General features: G+C 30.6%; 1 protein-coding gene across 1 annotated transcript; it reads right to left on the bottom strand.

Moving 5' to 3' along the window:
• Positions 1-12,969: 12,969 nt before the first annotated feature.
• Positions 12,970-14,106, bottom strand: LOC122850508 (jerky protein homolog-like). Its single transcript, XM_044149643.1, has 2 exons — positions 13,618-14,106; positions 12,970-13,464 (listed from the first exon to the last, which is right to left on the bottom strand). The coding sequence occupies exons 1-2, from the start codon at positions 14,104-14,106 to the stop codon at positions 12,970-12,972; spliced, it is 984 nt and encodes a 327-aa protein (XP_044005578.1).
• Between the last annotated feature and the right edge of the window lie 793 nt (positions 14,107-14,899).

The following is a 14,899-nucleotide window of genomic DNA, read 5'->3' as shown; positions in this document are numbered from 1 at the left end:
GGTGGTGATGGGCATTTAAATCACCAACAACGAGAATTTTTTTGTTGTCAAATTGAGAAAGAAATTTTTTCCAGTTATTTTGACTGATATTTTTATCAGGTGCTCTATAGCAAGACATTATGAGTATTTCATCATTATCACTGAATATCTCGACTGTACACAACTCAATATCACGATCACAATCATTTAAATTAAATACTCTTTGATATTTAATTCCATTTCTTATAAATATGGCAACACCTCCTCCTCTTGCTTGTATTCTATCTTTTCTTATAATATCAAATCCTTTAACATAAATTTTATCTTTATTTTTAAGCCAAGTTTCAGACAACAGCATAATATCAAAATTATCAGAACGACGTTGAATTTCGGGTAATTTTTTCATCAAGCTTTGGCAATTCCATTGAAGAATCCTCACTTGATTATTGTTGTGTCTTACTGCCATTGTTTTTAGATTTATTGTTATATGTTTTGATAATTTTATCTTTTGTTATTCTTGGTTTACTTGACGAACTTGTTGCTGTATCTTCTTTGGACCACGTTAATTCACTTGATAAAATGGTCTTTTGGTATGTTGGTGGATTCATTGGTGTTTCATTTACTATATTATCTTGAGTATTTGTTTCAGCTTCTGTTTGCAGCTCTTCTAATTTAATATGTTGTGTTACTGTTTTCCATAATCTTGATATAAGAGTTTCAGCATTTGGTATAATTTTCATTGCTTGTGTAAGTTCTTTCATATGTTCTTGTATATTAATTTTGTCTTTATTATTTGTGTTGTTTAATTCATTTAGAGTGTTATTTGTCATATTCATATTTAAAGATTTACTCCATTGTGAAGATGTTTGACTGCTAAAAGTTGGTTTGTAGTTAATATTGGTATTTGAATTTGTTTTTTTTTTGAGAAAAGAAAAATTTTCTTTAGTTTTCATTGGTGTATCTTAAACATTTTGATATTTTTTTAACATTTTTTTGCTTCTAAATATGATACATTGTCATATGCACGAATTTTATCAATTTCTTTGGATTCTTGAACCTTTAAACATGAGTTATCTAATGTTTTATGTGGACCACCACAATTGATACAATTAGACACATCTTGGCATGTTTCATGTACTTGTTTACCACAGTGTAAACATTTTGCTTCTGGTGCTGTACAAAATTTAGTAGAATGATCTAGCTTACCACATCTAAACATTGTCTGATACTTTGAATATATGGTTGAAAGCTCAGTTTGGCTCTCCACATGTTAATGTCACGAGGAAGTTCACGACTTCTTATTGTAACACATACTGATTCAGTTGGTACTAGTTCTTTTTTGTGATTTTTTCTTTGTAGACGATAAATATCTTGAATTTCAATTCTGCCATCATCAATCATTAATTCTTTTTTAAGTTCATCTTTAGGAATGTCAGTTGGTATATCTCGTAAGACAATTTTTCTAAATAACAATCCTTGAGTTATAAATGCTCGATAGCCTTTTTCAGCAACTCGTTGGTCAGTCAGTAACATATTTGCTGTGTATTTAGAATCAAAGGTAATTTTCCAAGTCCATTTATTATTTTCGTTACTAATTGACTTGTAATGAAGACCCAGTGTTTTCATTAAACGACATACTTCTAATATAGAAATTGGTTTTTCAGTTCTTTCTTTCTTTTTAAGAAAAATAATATAAGGACCTTTGTCATGCTGACTGTATTTCCATATATCATTTTTTGGATTTTCAGATTTACTTGACGAGGTTGTCAGTTCACTGGGTACATTTTTAATTTTTTTACCATTTTCAGAGTTAATAGTTATTTCAGGTGATCTTTGTCTTTTACCAAAATAAATACCTTTACTCTCGTTAGTCAAATTATGCAGCATAGTCTGTGTATCTTTATTCGGATCTATCTTATTGTACTCCATATTTTCAGTGTTTTGTTTACCATCACCGGCCTGTGACGGCATGGTGAGGTTATGTTGGCGTAACCAACCTTTTATTTGATAGTAGACACTGTTACTCCAATAATTATTATGATTTTACAAACTTTCATTATAACTACGAATCACGTAGCAGTAATTAATATTTTATGATTAGTAATATATAATTATCAATATGCAATTATTATTAACGATGCACCTTCTCACTCCACGACCACACCCAAACTCCACGAACTTCATTTGATCCACTTGAACAGAAATGAGGGATATCAGATGGTTTTAACCCTTTTTCATGTCGCCGAAATTTGGCATAGATTTCACCATACAAACAATCAATGTTAACTATGTTATTTTTATCTGTATTGAATTTTTGTATTGAATAGTCATTTTCATTGGAAAATTCTTCATCACTCTCCATTTCAACACAGCTCCTGATTTTTTCGATTGAATCATCATTTTCTCCATCTCTACCAATTGACCATAAATATCTACTTTTATTAAATGAAGAATAGCTACGATCATTATGATCATGAATTAACGAGTGACACGAGCCATCATCTACATGCTCTGGAATATCTTCTCTTTCAGTAGATAAATTATGGTTTTCAATGAATGAACTCGAGTTTCCTTCTATTTCCCTGGTATATGTTGTTTTCAGAACTTTTGGAATTAATAGTAATTATTGAAAAAGTTAATGAAACACAAAACCTAATGATGTTAAATGAATTCAAGATACTAAAAGCACTTATTTCAAATAAATTTAAGATACTGAAATCCCTGATTCCAAATCAATTCGAGATGCCCCAATCCCTGATTCGAAATTACTTCGAGATGGTGAAAATAATATATATATATATATATAAAAATTCAACGGCTAAATGTAGAGGGATATACGGCCATGTAATGGTGGCTGGGGGTTGTTAGGACCCACCCTTAAGCGTTGGCTAGTCTCAATGTCCCAGACGCTCTAGTCACGCCGATTCAGAGGAGAGATTTGGGCCTTAGAGAAGTATGTCGTTTTCCCAAGATGGCTGTCTCTCTTTCCTAGTCTTTTTTTCTTCCACATGTTACAGTTTTCCCGTTTGATTGTTTATTCCATGGTATATATATATTCGTTTTTTTGTTTTTTAAAAACTTGAACTAATTATTGATTCAAAACCTAAATTATCGTTATCATAAATTTTTATTAGTGTTAAAAAAAAATAATAGTGGGGGACAGACATTATGGATTTTTAATATTTATTTTTAATTTATTACAAATTGAATTAATCATTGAATGAACAGTTATTAAAAGGGAGAGTAAATTCCAAATATTTAATTATAATTCGTTAATATTGAATCAATCGTTGCATAAACGATAATTATTTATGTTATCATTAGATTATATATTACTAATTGTCAAAAAGAAAATAAATTTCTAATATTTATTCATAATTTGTTGAAAATTGGATCAATTTTTAACTAACCAATAAATTATTGTTACTACATATTATTATCGTTGCCCATACTATGTAACGTGATGTTGTCACGTCAACCTTAGATTCCATCTCTTTTCCCCTTGAAAAAGAGAGGAGAAAGAATAAGCCGAGGGAGTGGGAAGAGTGACTATATAGAGAGAGCTCAGTTAGTCAGAGAGTCAGAGAGGATTTTGGTGTGAACAGACCTGGCTATGGAATTGTCAACTTGGTTTTTCAGCTGCAAGGCAGAAAGCCATATGGAGAGTTCGTTCAGGACGTTCACGAGTTCAATTCCAGTGTTAGTCTCGTCAGGTCAACCTACCAGCTTTTAGCTGAGATTGGCCTGAGAGATTAACATTTGGGTGAACTCCCCATTTTACGTAAATCTCGTGAGTATTTTCCACCTTTCGGCTGGAGATTCACGAGACGTCACAATCCGAAAATTAGTATATAAGTTGTAGTAGCATTCAAGGGATAATTGAATAAATAACAACCTCATTATTTTATTACATAAAATACTCTGAGTTTTGTCAATTATTTAGTTTATTGTAATCAATTTCAGGTTAGTGATTAGTATTAATTTCACAGTGGATTCTGAGTCTTTACCCGGCTCTATCTACCACAACCAACACACTGAGCGATTTTTGGGTGTCCTCGTAGGCTTTTTAATCATTTATTTCATTGGGGTTATTCGTATTTTAATTGTTTTTCTTGATTTTGTAAAGTAAGAAATCCTGGTCGTGTACTTTTAACTGAGCCTTTTGTTGATTTTAGCGAAGAAAATAAACCCCCAATAAATAATATTTTAATTGTGTCACATGGAGAAAGGGTGACATTCGGTACTAGCCCGAGCAGGTACGTGCATTTTTATGTAAGTGAAAATGTCATAATACAACTAATATTATCAAAAAAAGAAACATAGATCTTTAATGTTCATTTATAAATGGTTTACAAAATTTAAATTATTTTTGATAACTACTTATTTATTGTTATTGTTTATTATTATTGGTGTATAAGCCTATAATTATTACAAAAGAATATAAATTTTAACTATTCATTCAATGGCTTGTTCAAGATTGATGTAATTGTTAGATGAACAATAAATTCTTGTTCTTCTTTAGTATGATTAGTGTAGAACCCATTAATCATCAAAAGGGAATATGAATTTTAAATATTTATTTTATAGTTTGTCTAAAATTGATATAATTTTGTAAATAACCTATAAAATATAAATAATCTAATAATTACCAAAAGAAAACATTATTAACATTTGGTGCCACACTACCACCACGATTCCGTCTGAATGCACCACCAGCATGAGCATCTACATTTTGTACAACATTTTGTCTAACAACATCAAGAGCAATATTATTAACATTTGGTCGACCACCATTAGGTCCAAAAGCACCAGCAGCATTAGCAATATTATTAACATTTGGTTCACGACCATCACGTCTGAATGCACCACCAGCATTACCATTTACATTTTGTACAACATCTTGTCTGACAACACCAACAGCATTATTAATAATATTTCGTTTACCACCACCATGATTATTAGCAACCCCACGACCAACAGCAATATCATTATTATTATGTGCTACAACTGGTTCAACACGTTGACGTCTGAGGCCTTGAAGAGCTCTCAAACCAGCGATTGCTTGATCTCGTGTCAATGTTGCTATTCCCTCACGAACAATAATAGCATCCATATTTTCAATAGTAAAAAAACTGTTTGCTCCTAGGCCCATTTACCACGAACACGGGCAGCAGTGCCAATTTCTAAAGCTGGATTTAAAACAAACATTGCCACGTTGATTGTCAATCTGTACAATCCATCAGTTATTGTGCCTTGACCGGATGTTGAGTGGTTATAGTGAATTTTACGGAGAGGACGACGAATATAGGCATCAATTTCTACAAAATAAAAAAAAAAAAACAATAATTTGCATCTTATATTTTTTTAACAGGTTTTTCATGGAGACAAAATATAATTTCATTACCTACTAATCCTGGAGTGTTCATCACATCAATTAAAGCAATATTTCTCAAGTTTTGATCAATTGCTTGCACCATATTCGGAAAGAAATCACCATGAATAATTATTTTACACGTTGGCTGGACGTGAAATTCTAACACGTGGACAGCAGGATCACGAAAACGAATATTAGAGGTTTTAACAGTACCACCAAGGATTTCAACGACTACATTCATGGCTATTTGACGTTCCCATAGGTTGGCCATACGGGATCTCCAGATTAGAATCCGCATTCCTACAGAACCATTATTGTTAATCGTGAACTTGAATACCTTTTCGTGCGGTGGACGCAATATTCTAGCACCTTCAATGGCATCAACATAACCAACAATGTCACTGAAATTTTTAAAATAAACAACTATATTAACTTTCGTCACGATAAAAAGAACAATAATTCAACAGACTAAAAAAATAAAAATAAATACATAAATAAAATAGTCAACTTACATTCCTTTGGCTGAAATTCGGCTATTTCATCATCTGACGTAAATTCGAATTCGGCAGCATTCATTATAAGAAAATGTAATCTTTATCATCCAACAAAATTTAGTTTTATCTATATGAACAAAAATTAATAAACTATATTAATTATTTTTGATTTATGAATAATTTAATATATTCATTGTCACTTTAAAAAAAAATTTTTTTTTTTACCAACAAAAAACGTGGCCGACAATGGCTATGTTTGGTTATAATTACAATTTTATTAAGTAAACAATAATTAATAAATTGATGTTAATTATTTATATAATTTATAAATTATTATTTAGTTTTATTTACAGTTACTTGAATAATTTTTTAATTTTTTAACAAACAAAAAACGTAGCTGACAATTAATTAACTTACTTATATTCGGAGACGTTGCTGGGACCCATTCTGCCATAAAAAGACCGAACGACGCCACCGGCCACAGTCTCAACAACGTCGCGCCGGTCCCGTCGGCGAGTTCGTATAAAAAACGAACGACAAATGTAAAAGTGCCTTTCTATGAAATGACGCGCAAGTAAATGTGTGCAAAAGAGAGAGAAAAGCGGAGAAAAGAATGCAACAAAAGCATAAGCCAATGAAACAGCGTTATGAGGTGTGACAACCTTTGTTTTTATATATTGATAAATAAATAAAAAATAATAAAAATGATCAATTCCCTGTATTTATTAATGATGATACTTGTATATTTTTTCCCCTACCTCTATAATAATAATCATAATAAGAATTTTGGATTTGTCTGTGTTTTCGAAAAAATACTTCAGTCTTTATTTGGTCGTCATGGATATCGCTATTGCTCTTCTTGGTTTTGTAGAAAAACTGATTTTTCCATTAAAAGAAATTGCTGTGTTTGGTATAAATGAAAATATCGCTGGTTATTGGCTATTAACACCACCTTGCGACTTTACAACACTCTCAGCGTATGGACGTTATGAAAACCTGACGCTTCCACGTAAACTGAAAATAAATTGGTTCGATGGTGAGTCTGAAGAAACACAAGTCATCAAAGTTTTAAGGACCATCGCATCAAAAAGCAGACTTATTTTGAGTTTTGGCAATGAATCCTGTGAATATATCGAGGAAGTACTATGCACGCCAATCAGAGATGTTGATGAAGAGAGATTTTGGCCTAAATTTATCGAACAATTACCACAGTCAATTATGTATAGGTAAATTTCAAATGGAAAAATAAAACAGACCAATTTCATGTATACCTGCTTTCGGACTCGAAAGGTTGCAAACCTCAAACTCGTCATATTAAATTTTTAGATACATTTAAATTTTATTTGATTGAAAAAATGTATTATTAAATGTTAAATACACTACCATCTTTGTAACTTCTGTATACGTTTTGTATTTGAGAATTATTATAAGCAAACTTTTTAGTCAAACATTGTTGATAAAATTTATCTTGAAATAAAACCACATCTCGTTTCAGGATTATAAAATTGCTTCTGTTAAATTTTTAAAATAAATATTCATAGAATTGAAAAGTTAAAATTAATTTATTTGAGTTTAAAAAATTTTTTCATTGCACTCACATAACCAAAATTTAATAAATCAAGCTTCGGGAATACTTCAATAATTGTTTTGACACACTGAACTTTTTCTTCATTCCAAGATTTCTTTGGGTTATTTTTTCATGCTTTAAAAGTTCACTTGCCACAATATTGTCAATAACTTCAATACATTTTTTTGGTAAATATCCTAAATCATTGTATGATTCAAATATTTCATCTCCATATTAGTGATTAATGAGAAGTTTTTTCAATTGCTTAATAAAATAAAAGAATTAGATATTCAGTAAAATAAAGAAAAGAAAATACAATTCAAATTCTTTCTCAACAACTAACTTTAGCTGAAACCACGTCACCAGTTTTTTTTTTACTTTTGGTTTTTTTGGTAAAGGCTCTTCGTCATCATTGAGATCAATTGGTTTATTTGATGGTACTGGTACAACATCAGCACTTGTATTACTATCATCATGATTTAATCCATGAGTTTGTGTAACATTAGCAACTATATTTTTAGCTGAAAAAACATCACATAATATGATAATGTTAACAAATAATCAATTTTTGAGTTAATAATTACAATAAAATAAAAAAACAAAAAAATCTTACATACATCTAACAAATTGACTATTTTCTGTCTAAGTTTAGTTGTCAAGCTATGACCACTTAAACGTATAAAATTACACAATATATCTTTATCAAATAAAACATCATTTAGATCAGTAGTCTCAATATCTTGCTCTTCAGGTAATGCAAATATTTCATATACTTTAAAATTGAAAAAAATATTCATGAATCAAACAAATTCTTGAGTGAATTAAACAAAATAAATGAGTAATAAACCTTTGTGAATGATATCAGCATATGTAAAATGCTCTGATAGCTGTACCCATTTCTTTTCATTTTTATACTGAACAATAATAAAAACAGATGGAGATGACATTCGCTCATTCGAGAATTGACATTGATCAGGAAATTCTTCTAATCCATTTATATTCATACAATATTACCTGATATTTAACAATTAATTAATTATCAAGTAATTAGCTTCGAAAATATTGTCAACAAGCATATTGTTATTAAATTATTAATTAAGATATGAATAAAAATATAAAATAACATTTATAAATAATCTTGAAGGGATTTATAAATCACTTTAAATTCACTTACTTGACGAAATAACTGAAAACATGAATTATTTATTTATTATAGGTATAATTTAATAATTATTTATTTGTTTTTGAAGACAAAAAATACTTCATGTGTTGTCTATTATCAGCTGCTTATAAAATCACACATCGTCCGATTCAATCCGACCGTATGCAAGATTTTTTTAGATATTCTTCTTATTTTTACATTATATCTTCATTTATATGTTACGATTTAATTTAACAAAAAAAAATTTGTAAAATTAACAAACGAAAGTGTAAAAACATTTTACAAATTTTTTGTTTGTAAAATTAACAAATAAAGTTTGTCAAAAGATTTTACAAATTTTTTTTTGTTAAATTAACAAACAAAAATTTGACAAACGACTGAAGTCTACAAATTACAAACGAATTACCAACTTTTTTTTACTGTGCAGAGATAAGCAAAAATCTCGATGTAGATGATAATTTTTGTCCCACGATAACGTCTACGAAAATAAACCGATTGTTATGTAATTAGACTTAAAAAATTATTAGTAATTTCTTGAGAAACATCGGGATTTTTGCTTATCCTTACTTTCACCTAAAGTCACTATAAGTTAAGGGCCTGGCCTTGAATGCTCAAAAGGACATTTTTTTTTTCACATAATAATAAATCTCCAGACAAACCACCGATCCTGAATTTGAAAAAACATGGCGCCAGAAGTAACTAAATCCATTAGAAATGAATATAGTTGAAAAAATACCAAGACAGTGCATAATTATTTTTGAACACACAATATTGTAGTAAAAAAAAATAGATTTATTTTTGTATAAAGGATGGAAAAGATTCTATTTTCATTTATATTTTTGTTATACCTGCGTTTTTTTGTTACTCTCTTTCTATCTTGCTGTGACGTTTAAGTGTGTCGTTATATTATGTAAATATGGGCTATTTCATGCCAGTATGTCACTCAAATAATAATTATAATAAATATCTCAAGTACAGGTAGTGACAATTACGATAAAATAAGTATAAATAGAACTGATAAATGATATTTTCTGTTAGTTTATTGAAAAGGTACAATGTATCTGTTAAAATTTTTTCCGTATTAAGTGTGTCAGCAGCAAGTAAAAATGACTTTACAGTTGAACAAATACAAAGGGGTGTGGGATTATTTTACGATTATTTATATATGGCTAGTTCCACGTGTTATTTAAATTGAAAAAATAGATTCGTCCAAAATATTTTTTTTATTATTTTTTAGCGAAAAATAAACAATACGTGTTTTTTTTTTTCCAAAAAATTTTGACTTGTGATTTTTTTAGTTTTGGTTTTTGAGGACTTTTTAAAAAATATACGAGATTTTGCATGCTTTTTGCTCAAAAACTATTGACTGAATCAAAAAAACTGTAAAGACAAAAAAGTTTAACTTCTATTTATAGTTTACAAATAAAAACTTTATAAAATTGTTTAAACAATTTTTCTACCATTATTTATTAAATAAACAATTGAAATCGATTTTTCTCAAACTTGGCCCCATTTTTTTTTTTATTTATAATCCTTTACAAGAAATTTTTGAGCAAATTATGAGTTTAGCATTTTCATAACTTTTTGAGATACGAATGAATAAAGAGTGAAAAACACGGTCCGCGCGCTGTCTCTCATGGAAGTGTATATCTATATATAGTCGAGCGGCACGCAGGACCGTGTTTTTCACTCTTTATTTATTCGTATCTCAAAAAGTTATGAAAAAGCTAAACTCATAATTTGCTCAAAAATTTCTTGTACTTTGAGGATTATTTATTGATAAAAAAAAAAAAAATAAAATGGGGCCAAGTTTGAGAAAAATCGATTTCAATTGTTTATTTAATGAATAATAGTAGAAAAATTGTTTAAACAATTTTATAAAGTTTTTGTTTGTAAACTATAAATAAAAGTTAAACTTTTTTGTTTCTATAATTTTTTTGATTTAGTCAATAGTTTTCGAGTAAAAAGCATGCAAAATCTGGTATATTTCTTAAAAAGTCCTCAAAAACGAAAACTAAAAAAATCACAAGTCAAAATTTTTTGGAAAAAAAAAAAAAAAAAAAAACACGTATTGTTTATGTTGGAGATACAAAGTCTGATGACACGTCCCTGACCAAATATATTTACAACTGCTACACTACCGGACACAAATCTTAACTTACAGGCTGACACTAAACAAACACACACAACCATACACTACACACACACACACTATATGCATCTCTATATAATATACTCATTCCAGTTCCGGCCGCCGTGCACTTTACACTTTTGCCTCTCATTATATATTCTCTGACTGCTAATTAAATAAACGTAACCAATAATATTAAATTGTACTTGTTATTATTTATGATCTACCCTCACATTACCAACAGGTTATGGGCCCAGGCATTTAGCCTAAAATTAAATAACAAGCATTTCAATAAATTTTTGAAAATTTTACTGGCAAGAAAATTAAAATGTTACAGACAGATAATGGTCGAGAATACTGCAATTTAAACTTTGATAAATTCCTACAAGAAAATGGAATTAAGAGGAGGTTAACTGTACCATATACACCACAACAAAATGGCATAGCTGAAAGAAAAAATAGAACCCTGGATGAAATGGGAAAGTGCATGATGCGACATGCTGAAATACCAGGTATATTTTGGGCTGAAGCAATCAATACAGCCAATTATATTCGTAACAGATGTCCAACAAAACCTTTAAATGGCAAAACGCCTCATGAGCTGTGGACAAATAGAATTCCAAACGTTGACCATTTTCAAATTTTTGGGACAACAGTATATGCTTTAGATAACAAAATAAACATAGGCAAATTTGATTCACGAGCACACAAATGTGTATTTGTTGGATATTCAGATACATCAAAAGCATACAGAGTCTGTAATCCAGAAACTCGAAAAATAATAATATGCCGCAGTGCAAAATTTATGAATGATAAGTATTATAATAATAAGTATGAAGAAATTCTAGGTGAAGGTGGGGACATGGTGAACCAAAATCCACCATCGAATTCCTTCAAAATAATTAATAATGAACCATCAATTAATAATGAATATGTTTCAGACAATCAATCCATTGATGATTTCCAACTAGCTCCAGAAACACCTATTAGAGAAAATCTACCAGATAGACCAAATAATACATCAATAAGAGGTCATGGTAGACCAACTATATTGAGAACAGGTGGTAAAGGTAGACCTAGAAAAATATATCAACAAATAAGAAACAATACAATAGAAATTGTAGATGACTCTGAAGATGAGCTACCAAATGAACTAGCAGCTGATGAAATTGCAAACCTAACTGAAGACCCAATTACAATTCAAGATGCCAAAAATTCTGATGATGCCGAAGAATGGCAACAAGCAATCGAAAATGAATTACTATCTCAAATTAAAAACAAAACATGGGATATTGTACCAAAACCAAAAGACAGAAAAGCTATTGTCAGAGATACGTCTTCAAGACAAAAGAAATTCCTGGCTCAATTTCTGGCAAAAAGAAAGTCAGATTAGTAGCTAAAGGATGCTCTCAAAAATCAGGTGAAGATTATTTTGAAGCATTCTCACCAGTTGCAAGACTCACTTCAATAAGAGTTATGGCTGCACTAGCAGCAGAATTTGAACTCATGATACATCAAATGGATGTCGTAACAGCCTACCTGAATGGTGACTTGAATGAGAAAGTCTACATGAAAGTCCCTGAAGGGCTTGAAGATATGCTGACTAAAATGCTGTCAGGCAAACCTGTCGGATCGAGTAGGCAGGTCATGTCAGACACACGAATTTAGTAACAGCAGAAAATTGGAAAAATGAACTCCATAATGAGAACAACAAAGTCTGTTTATTGAGAAAAGCATTATACGGACTTAAACAGGCTGGAGTTCAATCGAACAGGAAACTGGTAACTGAATTGAAGAAACTAGGTCTACAACAGCTTACTCAGGATCCATGCATGTTTGTCGCCAGAGACAAACACGACATCATGATAATATTAATATATGTGGATGACATGCTTATTGCATCTGCTAATATTACATGGATAAATGAAATCAAATCGTCACTCTCCAAAGTTTTTGAAATGAAAAATCTTGGTGAAGTAAAACGATGCTTAGGTATAGAATTTAGCAGGCCTAAAGTAAATGATGTAGTACAATCAAATCAGAAGAAATACATAGAGGATATTCTTGAAAGATTTGATATGTCAAACTGCAAGCCAGTCTTGACTCCTATCGAGGCTAACTGCAACTTAGAGAAACCAAAGAATATAAATAATGATGAACTCCAAAGACTTCCATACAGGCAACTCATTGGAGCTCTGATGTCTATCTTTGTCTGACGAATAGTGGCTACACGCCTTTTTGCTGCCAAATCTCTCAAACGTTTCAGAAGTAGCAACTGAGCAGAACAACTTTCTGCTTGCTTTTCAAACCATTCAAGACCAGTCTCAAATGCTTTGAATGCTTCAGCATGTGATTAACACTTGCATTTTGTGATAAATTAATAATTTCATCATCATGAAGAACATGATATCCTGGATCATTCTCATCAGTTGTTAACCAATCATTTGCATCATCATTGTCACAGTTATTAAAATCAGGAAGTTGATTGAATAAATCAACAATGTCATTAACATTGTCCGTCTTTTCATTAGTTTCTACTTCCACTGGCTCTAACCACAATTTCATCCATGCTTTTTTTAAATTTTCTTCTGTTAAATTTAACCAAGCATCTGCTGCCATATAGCAGCAGTGCTTTAACGTCAATGCTTTTGCAAATTGAATTACACCTTTTTCAGTACCATCATTCAATAACAAACTTCTCAGCATTTGTTTTCTATACATTCGTTTAAACTTTTCAATTACCCCCTGATCCATTGGCTGGATCAAAGACGTTACATTTGGTGGAAAATACATCACTCTAAAATCTGCATTAATTGAATTTAGAACGTCAGCTGATGGATGTGTCGGTGCATTATTAAGTAGTAACAGGACTTTTCCAGTTTTATTTTTTTCTTGGCGCCATTTTTTTACGTTTTTTATAAAACCATTTTCATACCAATTGATAAATAATTTCGAGTCTATCCAAGCACTTTTTTGAGCTGTGTAAGTCACAGGTAAACTTGTAACATTTTTTAAGCACCTGGGTTTTTTCGATTTTCCAATCACCAATAATGGCAATTTATGTGTACCAGCTGCATTAGCACATGTCATGATTGTGATTTTCTCTTTTGAAACTTCGAAGCCACGTGCGGCACTTTCTTGACGAGCTGCAAGTGATTTTTTGAGCAATGATCTCCAGTTCAAGCCTGTTTCATCAGCATTGTAAATGTCATCTTTGCCGTACTCTTCTTCATCTATAATTGAGCTGAATTTTTCATTGAATTCTTCAGCAGCATTTGAATACGCTGATAATGATTCACCTTGTACTTTTAGTTTACGTATACCATGGCAATTTTTAAATTTCTGGAGCCAACCAGTGCTGGCCTTGAAATCTTCAGTACCACCAAGTTTTTCATTCATTTCGAGAGCTTTCTCGCAAACAAGTGGACCAGAGATTAGTTTATTCAAGCTGCGTTTTTATATGAACCATGTTTGCATAGCTTTGTTAAGTTCTTCATTCACTGCACTTTTCATTACTTTTTAGGCGCTATTCATATGCTGGTTTCACCTTTGGCTATTTTTGAAAGAATTTCTAATTTTTTTTCCATTGTAAGAACATTACGTTTTCGTTTACTAGTCAAAGGAGTTGACGGTGGTGACATGGTAAAAATAATTGAAAAATTAACAAGTGCGATGTTTTGGAATTAGGTCCACACGAAAACTATTATGTAATTAACAAATAGATATTTATTTTAACAAGAAAAAAAATATAAAAATTTATTTTATAAGAAAAAAATTTTGGTAAAACTCTTTACACAGTGTGACTTTTTTCAAGAACAAAATCAAAGCCGTGTCAAACCGTAATAGCACATGCAAAGTTATGACCAAACTAAAATATATTCATGATTAATTAATTATATTAAAGACAGTATGTAAAACGATACGTAGATAAAGAAAAAAAAAAAAAACACGACCACACAAGAGTACTTCGACAAGTTTAAACTTGCATGTTTTGTTTTTCTTATTGTCATACGCATGTTTACTTTTTATCAAATCGCTGGGCTTAATCGTTTCTTATTATTTTAATATCTTTTGTATTTTATTTTTTTTAACGTTCGGATAGTAGAACGTTCGGATACTCATATAGCGGTTCGGATAACAGAGGGTTCGGAAGACGGAGGTTCGGATAATCCAGACTCTACTGTATATCTAA

The sequence above is a fragment of the Aphidius gifuensis genome, linkage group LG2, assembly GCF_014905175.1.
Source record: "Aphidius gifuensis isolate YNYX2018 linkage group LG2, ASM1490517v1, whole genome shotgun sequence".
Lineage (NCBI taxonomy): Eukaryota > Metazoa > Arthropoda > Insecta > Hymenoptera > Braconidae > Aphidius > Aphidius gifuensis.
This window is presented reverse-complemented; position numbering and strand designations above follow the sequence as displayed.